The sequence below is a fragment of the Pituophis catenifer genome, unplaced genomic scaffold (genome assembly GCF_029215685.1).
Source record: "Pituophis catenifer annectens isolate HBS135680 unplaced genomic scaffold, rPitCat1.0.hap2 SCAF_13, whole genome shotgun sequence".
Lineage (NCBI taxonomy): Eukaryota > Metazoa > Chordata > Lepidosauria > Squamata > Colubridae > Pituophis > Pituophis catenifer.
In genome coordinates this window covers 1,632,793-1,652,819 of record NW_027256893.1, presented here as the reverse complement: position 1 = coordinate 1,652,819, position 20,027 = coordinate 1,632,793, and the positions used below count along the sequence as shown (strand labels likewise).

Sequence of the window (20,027 nt, the reverse complement as noted above, 5' to 3'; positions counted from 1 at the left end):
AAGGAAGCCGGTTCTTGCCATTTGTTAATTGTGTTGTTATGAGGTGGTATAAAATGAGACAATTTCCTATTGTGGCTCTGCTCTGAATCCGGCATGTTCCTCCACTAAGAGATTTCTTTCCATTACCGCATTTTTAGATCTCAGGGCGGCTTTTGATTCTATAAATAGAAACATTCTGTGGATGAAATTGGCCAATTTAAATATGGGACCTGGACTCTTATTTTTGGTCAAGACCCTCTGCCCAAACACCTGTTTGAAAGTCTGCACAGGTGTAAATGGCTCTCTAAGGAAGAGTATCCCCACTCATAACAGTGTCAGACAGGGTTGTATTTTAGCCCCCATGCTTTTTAATTTCTATATCAATTATTTACCAGGATTCCTGTATGCTACAGACACTCATATGCCAAAGATCCATGATAAATTTATTTATATTCTTTTATATGACAGTGACATAGTTCTAATGGCCCATTTCCAAAAAGGCTTGGGAAGACTGCTGCAGAAGCTAAATACCTACTTAATTCTTTAAACATCAACAAAAATAAATTTAAATTGATGCTATTTAGCAAAAAAAAAAAAAAAAGGTATGAAATATAACTGGCAGATAAATGGGGAGCCTATTGAATAAATTAATTTTTTTACCTAGTTAGGAGTTGTTTTACCAAAACTGGGTTGTAGTTAAATTAAGGTGACCAGATTTTAAGATTGGTAAAGAGGGACACCATTGTGGGCGTGGCTTATTTTGTGGGCGTGGCTAGCTGATCGTGTGACGGTGGCCGTGTCTACCTGGTCATGTGACCGGGTGGCCATGACTATGTGTATAGGGACTACTCAGAGGGCTGAAAAAAGTCATTTCTGACACGTCCTCACACTTTTGACTGGTCCTCACACTTATGACCATCCTCACATTTATGCCCATGCAGCATTCTTAACAACCATGTCACTCATTTCACAACTGCTTCTCTTCACCATGGTGATAAGACTGGGCAAAAAACGTAAAATGTGAGGACAGTCATAAGTTTGAGGACTGGACAAAAGTGCGAGGACCAATCAAAAATAACTTTTTCAGCCCTCTGAGTAGTCCATATGCACAAAAGGACTAACCAGAGGGCTGAAAAAAGTCATTTCTGACAGGTCCTCGCACTTTTGACTGGTCCTCAAACTTATGACCATCCTCACATTTATGCCCATGCAGCATCCTTAACAACCATGTCACTCATTTCACAACTGCTTCTCTTCACCATGGTGATAAGATAGGGCAAAAAACGTAAAATGTGAAGACAGTTGTAAGTTCGAGGACTGGTCAAAAGTGCGAGGACCAGTCAAAAATAACTTTTTCAGCCCTCTGAGTAGTCCATATGCATAAAAGGATACAGCAATAGAGAGGGATGAAGGAAGGGAAGGGAAATTAGAGTAGGAGGGAGGGTAAGAGGGGGAGGAAGAGAGGAGGAGAAGGAGAAAGGAAGAGGAAGGGAGGAGAAGAAGAAGGGGGGAAGAGAAAGTAAGAAGGAAAGAAAAGAGAGAGGTGGTAGGTTTGAGGAGAAAGATTGCTGTACAATAAAAAAGAGGAAAGGGAAGAAAGCCAACCCCAAACAAATATAAAGATATTAAGATAAAGAATGAATGGTTAAACTTTAAAGAATAAAAGAGAACAAATATGAATAAATAGCAGTAATTAGAAACACACATACAAACATACAATGTATTTTCTTTGAACAGAGTATTTGGCTGGTTCACAAATTTAAACAGTGTTTAGTCACTTCAATTAAATTTACAATTTCTATATTTCCTTTTTGCCATATTTATTCCTCATCTATTTTTTAAAAAAACCAATATTACCCTTCATCCTCATCTCTAATCTTAATCAAATTCAATTTTTCCCTTCTATTCTATATTATGCCCCTTTCCATTGTCATCTATTTTTATATCCATCCTCACATTGTTTAATTATGTAATTATGTAATACAGTTGTTTAATACAAATTCAACATTTTAATATAAATCAATTAGTTATAAAACTATCTTTTTTGTATATTAATCAATATGAACATGAATATTCCAATTATTTCCATGCAATCCAATTTCTTACAAATCAATTAATTATATTTACCAATAATAATAAACCAAATAATTTCCCCCATATATTCCTCTGAACCACAACTTAACCATTTCTGCTTTCAACACAATATACAATTAATAGTATCTCAATTATTACAATTCCCTAGTTAAATACAGCTTTTTTTTCTTTTGTGAAATCTCCTCCTAAATTTCCCATTGTTTGCAGTTTTTCATCTACCTTTTTTGGGGAGGAAAAATAAAAATAAAAATAAATCTCTCTCTGCCTCATTTTGTCACGTTGCACCAAAGATCCTGGTTTCGGTTTCGTTTCTGCACCTTAGCTAGGGGGAAAAAAAAACTGCTTCAGGAACTCTTTACACTGATTGCCTGTAGGGCGGCCCTTTGAAGCCCCGGGCAAGAGTTTAAACAGTTTTTTTTTTCTTCTAGCCATCAGCTGGGGCTCAAGAGGCAGCGGGACTCAGGAGGCAGAATGAAAAATCAGGACTTTTTTGAAACACCGCGGGACGCGGGACAAATTGCTAAAAATCGGGACTGTCCCGCCAAAAGCGGGACGTCTGGTCACCTTAAGTTAAATCATTTTAAAAGAAGCTTGGCAAGGGCCGAGGTCAGTATTAAAAGATTATACAACTACAATTACCCAGGTACCTTGATCCCTATATTGAAAGTATTCAGGGCAGAAATAGTCTCAGTGCTATCCTGTGGGCAGAAATTGTGGGGGCTGAATAAAGCTGCCCCACTTGAACAGGTACAGGCCATTTTAAAGATGTATCCTGAGAATGGTTAAGAACCCATCTGCCTTTGAGATCACCGCAGAAAAAAGTATTAATTCCTTACATAGCAGTCTAATAACTAAAATTGTCACATAGTTGAGAGGCAGATGATCCATCCGCTTTCAATTGGCCTCACAGGCAAGAGACATTTTTAAACCAAGAGTCTTCAATATCAAACTGACATGGAATTTTTAGCCGAAAAGAGATCTCTAAATTGGTTGGTCAAGAATAAAAGTGTTCTTTTATTTAGAACAATACTTGTCATTGAATCCGATACATTCTTTAAGAAGGGCCTATTCAAGAGCAAGATTTGAGTTATTGGACTTCATGGCCAAATAGGGATGCTTCCACCGTGTCACATTTTGAGAGAACCTGTATGTATATCTAGCCACTGAAAATATTTCCCATATTTCGTTTGACTGTCAATTGTATGCCCCCATAAGGCTTAAATACTTAGCATCCCTTTTGGAAAGAACAGCTCAGTGAAATTTGAACCTCAGATTGACATATTTCCTCCTGGGCTCAAATGTGTATACTGGACATAGCACTGTTAAGTTTATAACTAAGGCAATCATCCTACACGTTGAACAAATTGAGGTACCCTGCAAAGGGAGATTCATTTATCTGATTACTGTCTCTCTGTATCAACACACTTTTATTTTATCACTTTAATTCCTCCTTTTCTTTTTCAAAATTAGACTATGTACTGTATTTTATTTTATCTTATTGATAAGGCCACAAGAGCCATCAATCAATAAATTACTATTCCTAATATAGTAGAAGGAAGCAGGTTCTGGCTAGGCATGAGCTTGACTGTACAAGCTGCTAGCCAGAAGAACATGCTCTCATGTCATAAGTGGAATTATCCTTTGCAGGAGGCCTTTCTACAGAAGCTGGCGGGTCATCAGTGACACAAAAGGTTAAACTAGGTGACCTTTTTAGTCCCCTCCAACTCTATTGTGGGAAGCTGCCACCCCCCTTCCTAGAAGAATAAAATACCTTGAGGAATATTTTAAAAAGATAGGATAAAATATTTCCCCTAAAAGAAAAAGAAAAAATCTTAAGGGAGACAGAAACTCAGAGCCCCAGCTCCCTGCCCGCAGCAGATATTTGGTGCCCATTAAGAAAGACTGGGCCAGCCTATCTACAAAACAAAAGACCTTCAGCTCCAGGGTGAAGGGATTAAGACATGACCCTTCAGGACATAATAGGATTAACCCACTAAAACACAGAGATCATTTCACTGCACAATCTCCTAAGGACATTGCAACACCCTCAGAAACCTCAACCAAACCTGGGAGCTCAGACAACCTACAGAGCCAGCTATGACTCCTACATGATCCCATGGGAGTATGACAACAGCCAATAGAATACATGTTCTTGTACAGGCACAGGAAGTTCACGTGCAAAGCCCAAGAGAAGATATAAAAACCACCCATTCTCAATTCCATGTGGTCAGATGCACCAGAACCATGTGCTTGGTGGTTCTGCTTCATCATTAAACCATCTTTCCAATCAGCCTCCACCCTCCATTTTATCCAGTGCCTTTCTTCCTCCTCGGAACAGAACCAGATGGATATTTCATCCAACACTATGATACTGTGGTTCCTCAAACATTTGTATTGTGAGAAGACAATTGGGCAAACGCAACTTTCTACATCTGCCTAGAAATCCTGCACTTCAGGGCTCCAGTTGCAGACGCCAAATGCCATTACCCACCCCCACCTCCCAAAGCAAAGGAAAGTCCTTGTGATGAGAAACTGTGGAGGAAGGAAGGAATTTTGCCCAATCCTTGAATCTGAAGCTGGCCTACAAGCGTAAGACAAAGGCCAGCTTTCTTTCCCCCTGAAGGAGGAGAAGGAGGGTTGAAACAGGCCCAGGGCTCTGCTGAAGTCCACACTGAGCAGCTTCTGTCTTCGACTTTGAGCTGACCGTTGGACATTCCAGCAATATATTTTGTACATCATCTGCATCCTGTTAACGTCTTTCCTTAAGAGAATTCTGGATGGTACAAGAACAAATCCATCCAGCTGCTCATGTAATTAATAAAAAAGGCCACTCAGGCCGTGCCCATCTGCAAATAAATGGTAGACTGTTCTTTCCAGCTGGCAGGCAGGATCAATCCGTATGGAAGTGGAAATTTCCACAGCAAAGTTCCTGGCAGATCAAGTATGAACATTGTTGTTATAGATGCACTCAATAACTGGAAGGATGGAGGTGAAAGAGACCATGAGAAGGTGGAGATTGTATCCAAAGAGGCAAGAACATCAACAAAAATCCTCAGGATGACTGCTAAACACACAGCCACAAAAGACAGCAAATGATGAGCCCATCAGGAATCTGCAAAGCCTTTTTGCTCATTAAATCTGGGGCAAAATTGGCCCTAGTCCTGGGCAGTTTTAAATGCAATAAAACAATGTCATTTTCATAAAATGTTTACCCTTTACCCTTCCTGCTTTTGCATAACTCCAGCCAGAAGGCAGAATGGCCCAAGCTAGAATTTGGGAGGAGGATTTTCCTGAAGCCTGGCTCCACTGAAGACACACCATTACTGGTGCCGAGGAAATCAGTTCAGACTCCCCCTGAGATGGGGCATCGGGTTTGACCCTCGACTGACAACCATTTGTTTAGGGACCAAAGTTACAATGGCACTGAAAAAAACGACATTCACACTAACAACCATGATTAAAATGTGGACACTTGGCAACTGGCATGTGTTTATGACGGTCGCAGTGTCCTGGGTCATATGACCCCCTTTTGCGACCTGACAAGCAAAGTCAATGGGGAAGCCAGGTTCACTTAACAACCATGCTACTAACTTAACAACTTGCAGTGAGTCATTTGACAACTGTGAGGTTGAAAGGTTGAAAAATGGTGCAAAACTCACTTAACAACGGAAACTTTGGGCAAGGTGGATTGATGCCCATCTTATCAGTGATCATAGGCTGACAGTCAAGGCGGGGACCCAAATCACGGTGCCATGGCTGAAGGGCAGGAAATCAAGGAATGAGAAAACTGGTCGTTGTTGCCTTTATTAAGCTCTAATGGAGGGATCCCAAAGCAAAGGACACATGATCCTTGGCAGATCCACTTCAGGGGCCAAAAAGATTCAGCCCGGATGACTAGCTGAAGTTCTTCTTCCAGGTTGTCCCAAAGGTGATTTTTCTGGAGGCAACTGGACTTTCTTGTTTTTTCTTTGAAGACGTTTCATTTCTCATCTAAGAAGCTTCTTCAGCTCTGACTGGATGGTGGGGAATGGAAGGATTTATACACCTTGCAGACAGCTGGTCATTTGCATCCTTTTTAGAGGGTCCTTGAAGCACTTGGAGGTTTGTCTGTGTCCTCAGGGTCACCTGAGTTGTGCTAATGGTTCCTGTAGTCTGCAATTTTTTTTCACTCTGGAAATCCATTCCTACTCCCACACTATTCAAAGAAAAAACAAGTCCAATTGCCTCCTGAAAAAGCACCTTTGGGACAACCTGGAAGAAGAACTTCAGCTAGTCATCCGGGCTGAATCTTTTTGGCCCCTGAAGTAGATCTGCCAAGGATCATGTGTCCTTTGCTGAGAATCTCTAGAGACTTCTTCTTCCAGGTTTAGTGCCAGGAGCTGGAAGGCGTGCCAAGGAGAAGCCGCTGCTCCAGTGGAGCAAGTCTGCAACAGAGTGAGAGAGTCTGGAATCCAGCCAGCTCTTAGAACAAGGCCGCCTCCTGCAGCTGCCTCGGACCAGCCGGTTGTGTGTGTGTGTGTGTGTGTGTGTGTGTGTGTGTGTGTGAAAGGAAAGCCAGCAGGGTGTGTGTGTATGGGGAGGGGGGGCGCGGAAGAAAACGACAGCACTTTTCTCTGCTGGAACAAGCTGAGAAGCCCCTGGGCCACATCCGGGTCACCCAGAAAAAGCCTTAGATGAAATTGTCCAGTTGAAAGAAGAAAACCAGGTTTTAGCTTATGGAACCAGTTATTTCCAGACTAAAGAAATTAATTCAGGGGTTATCTTTAAGGGCTGCTGAAGCTAGTTAAAAATACTTGTGCTTGTGACAAAATGATTTCCAATTTGAAACAAAAACTACAGAGCAAGAGTTTTCATGTAGCCCAATTAGCTTAAGGCCAAAGCGGATTCTGGACCAACATGACACAGACGTTTGGGGCTCTGACTGACTACCCCACAGCTGTGCCAGGCAGAGGAAGGCAGTGACTCTTCAATTAGGGGAAGCTAATTAGAGAAATGCCTCTCAGATATTTGGCCTGGATCTGCCACTTGCACTCCAACTTCTCTAGGCCCGGAAGGAGGTTGATGGTAGGATAACATTGGGTGATGCTTTGACTGGAACATGCAGGACGTCCAGGTGATTCAGGAGAGAGGCAGCTGCTGGAGGTTCAGGCATTGAGGAACAGCTGAAGACCAGGCTGCAAACCAGGGAAAGTCCTGCTGTGAAATGAAGTCCTGAGGGCTCATACTGTGGATAATTACAGGAACAGATAAACCCAGGAATTAATGATAGCTTTAAATCTGTGGCAAACCCCACAAACTGTTATGTGGAGCCTAATGCAGCCCCAGACTTTAAGGCCTCAGATAGGCCTGTTTGTGGCATCTGCCGAGATGCCCACTTGGCTGCCAGCGAACAGTTGCAAGCAGAAGTCCAAAGGAACCTTCGACTAATGTCTCGAGACCCAAAGCTGATGCCAGCTCTGCCTGGGACCCGTCTTTCTGCACATTGGAGTGCCTACCTGCTACCGTGGTGCAGGTCTTTCTTGGATCTGGTCAATGGAATCAGCCCATTTTCAAGCACCATCTTTCTCCTGCCAGCCTTTTTCCTGTTCTGTGCCATATGGCACACCTCCTGCTTAGGTTTGCCTGCTGACAGCAACAGACTGACAAATGGGGTCTCCAGCCTCTTTATAGTGTGTCTTTCCAACATTTCGTTGGGCTGGGAACCAGAAAAAGGGTTAATCCGAGCAAGAATACAGTCAACCATATTCAGATATATAATCAGCTAGAGTTTTTTTGCAAGGACCTCATACATCCCCATGGTGGCGCAGTGGCTGAAGGGCAGTATTGCAGGCAAGCGTTGCCCGCGGCTGATGGGGTTCAAGGTTGACTCACTTTATCCTTCCGAGGTCAGTAAAATGAAGAGCCAGATTGTTGGGGGCAAGATGCTGACTTTGTAAACTGCCCAGAGAGTGCTGTAAAGCAGGGGTCTCCAACCTTGGTGCAGCTGGCTGGGGAATTCTGGGAGTTGAAGTCTTCCAGGCGTAAAGTTGCCAAGGTTGGAGACCCTTGCTGTAAAGCACTACCAAGACCTGCAGCAACCCCTGGAGAAAAATGTGTGCTCAAGAGCCTGGAGGCTCTTCCTCTGTTCTGCTCGGACTCCTGAGATCCCTGTCCTGCGGCTGACATTTGTTATGGAGATGCTTCTCCCAAAGTCGATTTTTTTTCAACATTTTCTATTTGCTCATCTGACACTGTCTATTCCACTGCTGAAAGTTGACACTTCAGAAACAGCTGGCAAAACTGGACGAAGGGAGCACCGGGCAGCCACTCTGCTTGCTGACCAAGGGGGACCCTGGCTCTCCAGCCCTGCCAGGAGCATAGCTGGTAGGAGGGATCCCGAGAACCCCCCAGGCATTTGCACCCTCCCTCCCACCCCAGGGCTCTGTCCATTGGCAGTGGGTACCACTTCCAGGCCACGGCCTGGAGCAGAGCTGCTCTTCCGGCCAGCAAAGACCCACCAGGGCACCCTTTCCTCCCTAATTTTACCAGAAAGGACAATCTCGGCCTCTTTCCTCCCTCTGCTCTGTCGGAAGCAGCAAAAAGGCTCTTTCTTCGATGGCCTTTGAAGAAGGGGGTTCTCTGACAAAGGGAAGCAAGCCCAGCGCCCGTCTTGCTAAGCCCGGAGGGAGGGGAGAAAAAGGCGCCAGGAAGCGGGCAGAGGTCAGGAGGACTAGCACCAGATGCTGAGTGGAGGACAATGAGGGCCTTCTGCTGTCCAGCCAGTCCCCTCACCCCACCTTGTTCCAGCTGGCCATGCAACAGCTTCAGCAGTTTTTCCTGTTCCCATAGCAGCCCCAAGAAGTGTGCCCTGGGAGGAGCAGCTGAGCAGGTCTTGGTGGATCCCAAGAAGGTGGCAAGGGGCTCCACAGGGGTTCCCAAGGGAATCACTTGGGAGGGCAGATCCAGCCTGTGACTGGGGGAGGATGAGTGTTTTACCCAAGAAGAGGAACCAGTAGCCCACCTGGGAGCAAGGGAGGGCTCTGGCCAGGCGGGGGGGCTGGCAAGATCTCTGCATCCAGGTGCAGCCTAGAAGGGCCAGAAATCCCTGGGAGCTGGCAAGTCAGCCTTGGCAGGAGAAAGGCCTGGGCCCCACAGCCTCTGGCTGTTTTTGCAGTCTCTGTCCAAATGTGAGAACCGTTATCAGTGGAATGGCTTGCGTCCAGAAGTTGTGGTTGCTCCATCACTGGAGGTTTTCAAGAAGAGATTAAACAACATTTCTAGCTCCCATCATAGGACCAGAAACCTCCCCTTCACAAGTTATGGGTTGGCATTCTCTGCCAATAGGATGCCATTTTTACTAATTTACATTCCCTTATAATTAACATATATTTAACATTAACAAAAAAGTACATTGTGTTCACAAATTTGCTTTTAGTTTTTTACAACTCCAAAATTTATTTTACTCAATTTCTACAGCCACCCAACTCAACCAAGTGACTCTGAATAAGAGTAACAGAGTTGGAAGGGACCTTGGCAGCGTTCAACCCCCTTATGCCATTCCAGACAAGTGGCTGTCCAGTCCTTCCTTAGAAGCCTCCAGTGATGGAGCACTCCGAGACTCGGCATTGAAATTCTTGACTTCCACACCACGAATCTGTTTGGTTCCATCCAACACCCCCTTCCAGTGGAGCTGACCAAGAAAGCAGGCTGGCTTGTCATGGCAGCCTCCGTTGACTTGAGTTGTGTACCAATGACTTAGGGCACATTGTGTGAAGACAGCCACAATGTTCTCCCTGTACCATGCTAATCTGAACTGTTTTCAGAAATCTGTTTGTAGCTCAGTAATCAAGAAGCCTTTTTCAGGGCTGCACTTGGGCTCCCGATCAGCTTTCCGCTAACCCACACGAGCCCCTTAGAGAGAGGCTGCCAGCCGTTTCCATCTTGCACCTTGAACCATTCCCAAGCAAGCAGGGAAGCTGATGACGCAGCCCGGGAGTGGCGAATCACTGCCCTCCACCCCGAGGCTTTTCAGGCCTTTTCCTTGACCAGCCATCCAAACTGTTGCCGTTTGGAGTCTTGGGAGTCCAGTAAGAGATGCTGAAGCCTGTCCAGCACTCAGAAGGGGGGAAGATGGCCCTGCTCCTGGCTTTGGAAGTGGGAGCCTGGAGGAACTTCAGGAGTTAGCAACCTTCTTCCTTGGACAGTCTCAAGGGACACACCAGAAGAGCGCCACCTGGCGGCCACTTCAAAGAACAGAAAGGCAACTGTATTTGTCTTTTGCAGGGAAAAACCTGCAAGGTTCTCATGGCCCCTTCATGATGTTCAACTTCCTTTCCATTCATAGCAGAAAGAGTGTTGAGTGAGGGGGAGCAGAATTGCAGGCCCCCATCCGTCAAGGGGTGCTGGGGGTTCTGTTTTGTGGCATTTAGACTGCAGCCCTTTCATCACTTTATTTTCCACTGCACTGGCACCAAACTTTGTCATGTTATCAATCGTCTCAGATGAATTGACGGAACTCCTGTGCTCGCACTTTAGCCCAGAGGGAGGGAGGTTAAAAACACACTGAGTCATCCGGAGATTTGATTTTGGTTTTTTGACTCCTGGATGAATCTCTGCAGTTTTCTTAGCAAGCTTTTTGGGAAATGGTTCGCCATGCTTCCTTTGGAGGACTGAGGGGGCCTGGCCCAAGATCACTCACTGGCTTTGTGCCCACGGTGAGACTGGAATTCACGTTCTGCCCGTTTCTAGCATGGTCCCTTCACCATTATACCAAACTGGTTCTACCTAAGGTAGAAGAGTTAGGTGCGAATCCAGCCAGAAACCATGCTTCCTCCTCATTGGAAACCAGCTGCTAGGTATTCTTTGGCGGCTCCTTTCCTGCCCTGCTTGCAATGGCAGCTTCTTCCATTTTGTCTTTGGCAGACACACAAGGATTGAGGCCGAGCAGCCCTTCAGTTAGAGACCATCTGAATGGGACCACTCCCAGCAATTCACTCGCTAGCAATTGATGGCTGGCATGTGTGCATCTTATACAGGTAGACCTTGACTTATGACAACTGAGCCCAAAATTTCTGTTGTTGAGTTTTCCCCTTTACCACCTTTCTTGCCACAGTTGTTAAATGAACCTGGTTTTCCTACTGCTTGCCAGGTCCCAAAAGGTGATCATGATTGCAGGACAGTGATCATCATAGACATGAATCAGTTGCCAAGAGTCTGAATTTCGATCACATGACCACGGGTTTGCTGCAACAATCCTGCGTGAAAAACAGTTCGAAGTCTCTTTTTCAGGGCTGTTGTGACTTAAAACGGTCACTAAATGAACTGCTGTAAGTCAAGGACTAGCAGTACTCGTGCTCCTCCTTGTTCATTTGTCTGGCCGGCCCAACTGCCCAAAGTGGAGGACCAGCCTGCCAATCTTCCCTGTGACTTCACTCTGCCTGCAGCAGGCCTTGGCGGGCGGCTGCAGCTGGATGGCGAGAAGTGGTTCAGGGCACGTTGGCCCAAAGTGGACCAGAGCAGGAAATCAACTCCAAGGGTTGTTGACAGAATCTTGCCATTGTGCTGGACTTCCTCCCTTTCTCAAATCTGCACCGAGCTCAGCCAGGCTGGACGGCCTCATTCCCTCAACCATAGGCTGTCCAGTCTCTTAAAAATCTCCAGTGATGAAGCAGCCCAATTTCTAAAGTTCCACTGGTTAATTGTCCTCGCTGTTAGGCAATTTCTCCTTAGTTCTAGGTTGCTTCTCTCTTTGATCAGTTTCCATCCATTGTTTCTTGTCCTGCCCTCTGGGGCTTTGGAAAAGAAATTGACCCCCTCCTCTTTGTGGTAGCCTCTCAAATACTGGAATACTGCTTTCATGTCACTCCCCCCCCCCCCGTTCTTTTCTCTAAACTAGCCAAACCCAAGTCCTGCAACCATTCTACATGTTTTAGTCTCCAGGCCTTTAATCATCTTAGTTGCTCTTCTTTGCACTTTTTCCAAAGTCTCAACATATTTTTTGTAATGTGGTGACCAAAACCAGATGCAGGATTCCACGTGTGGCCTTACTAAGGATTTATATTAGCTTTTTTGGCTGCTGCACATTGCAAACTCATGTTTAAATAATCATCCACTAGGACTCCAAGGTCCCTCTCAGCCAGGGTGGATAAAAATCAATGATTTTTTTTAAAAAATCAGATTTTTTTGATTTAAATTGGATTTTTTTGATTTTTATCAAATTTATTTTAATAAAAAACTTTTGGGGTAAAAATCTATCGTAAGATAGTTTTCTATTTAAGATACACAAATAATTCAGTTTATTCAGCATGGAATGGAGCTTAGTTATGTAGCATGAGGCTGCATATTCTGCAACACTGGGACTATCGGTGAGTCAACCGCGGGTCAAAGGAGTAGCAGAGATGACAGTTGCTCTTTAACAATTATGATTTAAATCGAGTTGATTTAAATCAAGCCTTTTTACTAGTGATTTAAATCATGATTTAAATTGTGATTTAAATCAACTCGATTTAAATCAAATCCACCCTGCTCTCAGCTACTGTTTTTGAGCCAGATTTCGCCTAATCTGTACTTGTACCATTGGTTTTTCCTGCTTAGATGTAAAATCTTGCTTTTCTCCATGTTAAATTTCATTTTGTTGGATAGGGCCCATTGTTCAAGTCTGTCAAGGTCTTTTTGGATCCTGAGCTTTTCTGGGGTGTTGGCTATCCCTGCCAGCTTGGCGTCATCTGCAAATTTGATGAGTTCCCCTTCTTTTCCCTCATCTAAGTCATTTATGAAGATATTGAAGAATCCTGGGCCTAAGACGGAACCTTGGGGTACTCCATTGCCTACTTCCCTCCATGTAGACGTAGACCCATTAAGGACTACTTGTTGAGTACAGTTTGTCAGCCAGTTACAAATCCATCTGGTGGGGATGCTGTCTATGCCACTTTTTCCTAACTTACCAAGAAATAGGTTGTGGTCTACTTTGTCAAATGCCTTACTGAAATTTAAGTATACTATGTCCACAGCATTTTACTGGTCTACTAATTTAGTCACTTTGTCAAAGAATGAAATAAGAATGATTTGGCAAGATCTGCTTTTAACAAACCAATGCTAGCTTCTGGTTATAACTTTATTTGTTATTGGCTGCAACATATGAATCAACCAATCAAACTAAACCAAGGTAATCATGGTCAGTCAACATCGCATTTGGTCAAATTTTTATCAGAATGCGTTAAGTTCCCCCTCATCCAAGCCCTGTTCTTGCTGCAAACCAAAAGTTAACCAGAACAAAAACTGACCAGCTCTGTCCCTTGTCAGATGTCTGTAGCAGAAGCCAAGCCACGCTATCTGGGATGGTCCCTTGATTAATGAAAGAGCAAAGTTTAGAAAGCATCTCCAGTATCAGGGAGAACCAGCCTGCAAATGCCATTCCGGAAAAAATCAACTGGTCACCAGAAGACAGATGCTGACAGAATCTCTTTTAGACTAGCAAGGTCTCTTCCTACAGTGCCATCCTGCTGCTCAGCAAACCTATGAAGGATGCTTTCTGCCAGGCTTCTTGCCCAAACTTCTTGCAGCCTGGCTATCCTCTAGATCTGTGATGTCGAACCTATGGCACATGGAGCTATATCTGTGGGCATGTGAATGTTGCCCTAGCTCAGCTCCAGCACACACCAGCCAGCTGATTTTCGGGCCTTTTGGGCCACCAGAAGTCGGGAAACAGGGGGTGGGGAGGCAGTTTTCATCCTCCAAAGGCTCCAAGAAAGCCCACCGGTAACCTTTTTGCTGTCATGTGCCAAAAGCGGGGGAAGTGTGGGGAGTCGCGCGCACATGCGCAAGGGGGCTGGGGCGGGGGTGCATTGAATTATGGGTGTGGGCACCCGTGCGCACAACTCCCCCATGCTCCCCCGCTTTTGGCACATGACGGCAAAAAGGTTAGCCATCACTGTTCTAGAGGGACTGGAAGCAGCCCTGCCCATTAGGTCTCCTCAAAGACAAAGGCTGCCTTTGCTTTTCCAATCAATAAAATGCCCATTTCTGTTGCTCAGGAGGGACACATAGCAAGAAGCAAAAATGTATTGTGGCTTAGCATGATTTATGGACCAACTATTATGGTTCAGTTTAATTTGTGGACTCTACACCTATCCTTGGTGTACAGAGAAGCTGTCAACCTGTGCTTTTACACTGCACTGGCAGGGAGGAACCTTTGGCTCCGAATGGCCAAGAGAGACCAAGCACAGCCTTACAAAGAAAATCAAATATTTAATAGCAGCTTCCAGGACAAGAGTAGCTCACACGCACTTGGGGCAAACACAGAGACAGCAAAGAAGGAAACCACTGGCATCTGTGAGGGCACCAGGGTTTCAGAACTGCTTCAACAAAAGCCTCCACTTGCTAGGCAAATCAGTTCCACGATTCATGGTCTCCCTAGGAGTGATCCACAACTTCAAAGTGGAGCCCGATCCATCTCTCACACGGAACAATGATATATTTTGTTTTGTTTGGTCCCAGCATCACAGATACCAACTGTTATTAAATATAGTTACTCAAGGAAATCCACACCTACATTTTGTTTCTAATTAAAAAAAAATACTCTTCCATCAGCATCTTCACATTGTTTCTGCCGGAGGCTTCCCATCACGCCATCATTGCTGCATTGGGCAACATGTGCAAAGAGACAATGTTATTCAATATACACGTAGCAATCTTTTACTTGGACAGAAAAAGTCAACTCTTTGGGCAGCATACATCTCTAGAAACACAAGACAGGATTTGTTGGGAACATGGTGCTCAACCACAATGAAACTGGGGTTTGAAATGTGGCCTGCTGAGGGGGAACCTGCTGGGCTCCCTAAACCTCTCAGGGCCCCTGAGCTGTGCATTCTCACAACAGCAGCAGTGCCCACAGACTGTGAGAGACCAACTCCTTTACTAAAATGCCTCCTTCAAATGTTGAATGCTAGAAAAACATTCTAACAGGAAGAGCAGCTCAAAGGGGAGACTAAGAGAAGTGTGGTCTCTTTTTCATTCGGGGACTAGACAGCCATTTCTCTGGGGAGATGCTTCCGAGTGAATTCCTGCACTGAGCAGTGCTTGAACATTGGCAGAGGGAGCCTTTCCAGAATTTATTTTGGGAACACAAGCAAGACACCATCCTCCATAGAGAGCAAGCAATTTCTTGGCCTCAGACATTTTTGCTAAGAGCACCAAATGCAAATATGGGTCTCTCATCCACAACTGCCCTAATGAAACTTGTAGTTGTAGGACTCTTCACGGAACAGAACATCCCATCCATCCCCCACCTGCTCACCTTTGCCTTGTTCTGGACAGGAATGTAAAGTTTGAACTCAGCAGGAAGCTCGTCCTCAGAGTAAAGTCTGTCAGAGAAGTAAATTCTGCGGATGCGACAGTTTGCATGGATCTGAAAAGGAAATCATATCTGAAGATGCAGCAATACTTCCAATCCTACCATCTAAAAATGGCCTGGCGTTTCATTCAAACCAAATTATCAAATTTTTACAGCCTAATTCCTGGAGAACAAAATCAAGCAGGCAAAGGACTATTTATTTATTGGATGGCATCTCCAATCTGGACCTTTACTTCTGGATAGTTAGAGGGCTTATGCAAACAATAGTTTCAACAATCATGGCCTTTTGAACTTCCCTACAAGGCTCAACTACCTAGTGAGCTTCTAGTGGCAGTCGTGCAGATCCACTGCCCAAGAGCTCCCTTTCAGATGGACCCAGAGCTCCTGAGTGCAAAGAACTTCTTTTCCACTCAAGGGTTTCTTCTACCCATATCCATGCTGAGAAGTTGCACAAAACTCACTGGAAATGTCCTTTGATGAAAAGCCTAGATCCTTCAGTGTTGACAAGTTCTGAAGTTGCTGACTCATCGCTATCAAAAGATGTTATAATTGCCTGATTTTTTTACAGAAAGAAAGGGGCGTTCTGTGTTCCCTGACAAATTACAGATCCTCCAATAACAAACATTTATGCCTAATCCTATCAACTGAGCTATTCACTCTCATTTGTTCTGCATGGGCTGCTATTCCAAATTTGGATCCGTTCCCCTGTTTTAATTCAGCCTAAAGGTCAAACTGGGGTTGATGTGTAACTGTACTGTAGTGTGCCCAAAGACAAATTAAACCACAAAGAAAATAGAGGATCATCTTATGGTACATTTCTTTGTAAAAAGAAAAATGGGAGTTATGAGCCCATTCTCACTTTTGCTTTTGTAAAAGAATAATGATTATAAAACCTTTTAAACATTCCTAAGGAAAAGAGTATCTTGAATTAAAATTAGATATTAGTATTTTTTAAAAAATATCAAAGCCGTTTGAAGCAATAAATGAAATTTTAGGTGGTCCATCTTACATTATTGGTAAATTTTTTAACAGGAAATAACAGAACCTCATTATTTTGTGTCAATTTGATATTTTGGGAATTCAAATAACTGTTGAAAATGCCATCAAAACCCAACATTGGCTCATATGAAGAGGCTGTAGTTCCTTAAAACAAATGTTCTCTCCTATAGTTTTGCTCAGAAGATTCCTTGGCTTTAATAAAAGTATGCTTTTTTAGTTTGTGAAATTAACAGGACAAAGGAAATTGCTACAGAATATATTTTATAACACAACTTGATTGGAAGAATTATCCGATTACCCAACAGTCAGGAGGACCAGCTCTCCAGAGAGACATGTTTTTCTTCTTTTCCTGGCCCCCTCCCCCTTTGGTATACCAAACCTTTTTAAGGAGAAGTAACTTCATTGGCATCACTAGGAATTAATCACAGCCCGGGAAGCTTTCGGCCCTCAAACTCTCTACCTGGACTCTCAGGGTCTCAATGTAGTTGGTGCCGTAGGCCCGGCGAGTGAAGTCCGACAAGTTGAACTGGATCTGGTTCCAGCCATCATCCAGGCGCATGGGCATGGTGCAGATGAAAGGCTTGACCCGGGTGGTGCTTTGGTAGTTACTGGCACGGAACCGTCGGCGCACATTTTTATCATCCAGCACCTAAGAGAAGGAGACCCTTCTGCTAGTATGGGGATGCCATTGAGGAGGAGTAAGATGAAGGGCAGCCGGACACCCCCCCCCCAGCCCCGGGGTGGGTGTGTGAAGCCACTAAGATCCCCAGGGGGGAGCCAGGATTCTGCTCCTTCTGGCTGTCACCCTCTGGACAACGCTGCACACCAACCTGCACTTCGAAAGTAAAGTACTTCTTCAGGTTTTTGATGATCATCACCAAAAACGGCAACTTGATCCCCAGCGTCTTCTTTGGGTCAGCAGGACACGTGATATAGGTGGTGCTGCGGAGGGAAGAGAGCGGCCTTTGGCGACCCCCGGCCCCCCCCCATCCCCCAACGGCGACATCCAGGCCTGCCGGTGGGAGCCAGCAGAGAAGTCCCGAGGCAGCTCCTCCCGGAAAGGCCTTCGGGGCCGGTCAGCCGCCGCCGCCGCCTACCTGACGTTGGTGCCCTCGATCTCCAGCACCAGCGACTGGATGTCATTGTCGGTGATTCGCTTGATGTGGCCGTTCCGCACCTGCGAGGGAAGCGAGAGGAGCAACCGTCGCCCGCCTGGCCGGACCCCCGCGCGGCCTGCCCAGCCCTCCGCCCGGCGCCTTCGGGCTCCCCGCCCCGCTCAAGCGGCCGCGCAAAGCGGGCGAGGCCGAGGAGGCCCTTCCCCGCCAGGCCCAGCCGCCGGCCGGCACCTTCTTGTCCCAGATCTGCAGCGGCTTGCTCCCGATGCTGTAGAGGATGGACAGGAAGCCGCTCTGGAAGGTGTTCTTGAACATCCCGTCGCCGCGGGGGCTGCTCCGCAGGGCGCCTCAGGACCGGCCGCCTGTCAGCCGCCGCGCGCGCGCCTCCCTCACGCCGAGGCCCCGGCGCGGAGGGAGACACGCGCCCAAGAAACCGCTCCGCCGGCGCCGGCCGCTTTCAAGCGGTGCCCCGTCGCCAGGGGACGGACTACTTTCGAACGGGACTCGTTTTGCCTCCCGCCCTGTGTTGTCGGAGACCTCTTGTCGCCGCGGCAACCAGGGGCGGGGCGAGGGGCTCACAAACCCCGCCCCTGAAATTCAGAAAGGGGGAGGGTTCCCCGGAACCGAAAGGCGGGGCTGCCGGGCCTCTAAAACGATTCCCCAACCCGGCGCCCTCCAGGTGGATTCACAGCAGGAGGAAATCAGAATGGATCTCCAGAAGGGGCTTAGAGGTCATCTAGGCGCCCCTCCCAGGAAGGCAACAGATGCAACTGCAGCGAAGAAAAAAAGTATTGCTCCGTCCTTGGAATGTCCTGCTGTGACCTTTGGGGCCTTCCGAATTGGCTGCCTCCAGTTCTGGAGGCTCAGGGGTGGCATGATCAGACCCCGGGCACCCAGGAATCCCAGGCTGTGGCCACACTCCACGGAAGGAGCAATCCAGCTGCCAGCTCAACCTTCCGTCTGGAAAGCTGCGGGGTTTGGGCAGAGCCAGGCATTGTGGCCACAGCAAGTTTCCAATGAAAGACCCGCTCAGGAGTTTATGGTTCCCTCCGTGCCACGTTGGACCGACTCCCCTGGTCTAAGGTAGCAACATCCCTTTCACATCCACTGGGACATTCAAAGCACATTTGTGCCTGCTGCCAGGCTGGATCTAGGACAACTCAACATGATGTTATCCATTTTTGTCAATGGAAATAATGTTGGCAGCAAAAGCTCCTAAGGTGGTGAGGAAACCCTGCCTGGGTCACAGAAACAACTGCCAATGCAGGGGGGAGGGGGGTGCTGCTTTTGTCTCTTGCCGATGTTAAGGGTGCTTGGTTGGGCCCAATCCTGACTTTCCGTGACTTCATTTCCTGCCAGGGCACTTGGAACGGGCAGAGGCCTTGCAGGGGCATCTCCTTCAACGCCTGCACTGGAGCAACCAGGCAAGCAGAACTGCTGCCAGATATTCAGGCTGATTACGAGGTGGCTTTCAAAAGTCCTTGCAGATTGGCCTCCACTATAATTTCTATTCCTGGTGCGGTTTTCTCTTTAATTTGAAGGAATTTGAAGCAGCCCTTCTTCTTATTTGCAGCAGCTTATGCTGCCTGAGGATACACAGCTGAGCTATAACCTTACCTGGTCAAGGCAAGCAAACAAGCAAGCAAGCCCAGAGAGCATCAAAGCAAGCAGAGATGGGCCCTCCTTTCAAATTAAGTGTTTCTAGCCCCAATGAGGACCGAACCCATTGGTTTCTATTAAAAGATGCAGGTCCCTTTGCTGAAGTTTTCTATGGGGCCACTCCTGCAGGTGACAGCATGGTTGTGAGTTCTGCAGAAACAGCCCAGACTCACAAAGGCAACAGAGTACAACTTTCCATGAATTTCTATTTCCATTAGGAAAATAAATAGGATACAACAGATGTTATACTGGGACTGATGGCACCTGAGAGCTTTGCTTCCAGCTGCTAGTTTTGCAAATGCACTGCTTGAACAGGTACCCTAAAGCAGAGGGTCTCATCTGCCTTGATACAAAAATTGTATCTTCTTTACAGGAACTCTTTGACTTATGATCACAACTGAACCCAGAATTTCTGTTGCTAACTGAGACAGTTGTTAAGTGAATTTCACCCATTTTATGACTTTCCTTGCCATATCGTTAAGTGAATCACTTCAGTTGATAAGTTAGTAACCTGGTTGTTAAGTGAATCTGGCTCCCCCATTGACTTTGCTTGTCAGAAGATCTCAAAAGGGGATCATGGGACACTGCAGCTGTCATAAATATGAGTCAGTCATCAAGCGTCTGAATTTTGATCCCATGACCATGGAGATGCTGCAATGGTCATTAACTGGGAAAATCAGTTGTAAGTCACTTATTTTAGTGCTGTTTTAACTTTGACCAAGTGGATGGTTGTAAGCTATCCTCTTTGTGCTGCTTCTAAGCCCTGGGAGCAAAGAGCTGGTGAAAAGGCTGAAGTCTTGCAACCTTCCTGAATGTTCCGAGAGTGCACAAACCTTGCAAAGTGCCCCATC

General features: G+C 46.0%; 1 protein-coding gene across 1 annotated transcript; it reads right to left on the bottom strand.

Moving 5' to 3' along the window:
* Positions 1–14,278: 14,278 nt before the first annotated feature.
* On the bottom strand, positions 14,279–18,012 carry CFAP20 (cilia and flagella associated protein 20). Its single transcript, XM_070953105.1, has 6 exons — positions 17,749–18,012; positions 17,500–17,579; positions 17,233–17,344; positions 16,863–17,051; positions 15,347–15,457; positions 14,279–14,687 (listed from the first exon to the last, which is right to left on the bottom strand). Exons 1-6 carry the CDS (start codon positions 17,830–17,832, stop codon positions 14,682–14,684), a joined length of 582 nt encoding a protein of 193 aa, XP_070809206.1. The 5' UTR covers positions 17,833–18,012; the 3' UTR covers positions 14,279–14,681.
* Positions 18,013–20,027: the final 2,015 nt, after the last annotated feature.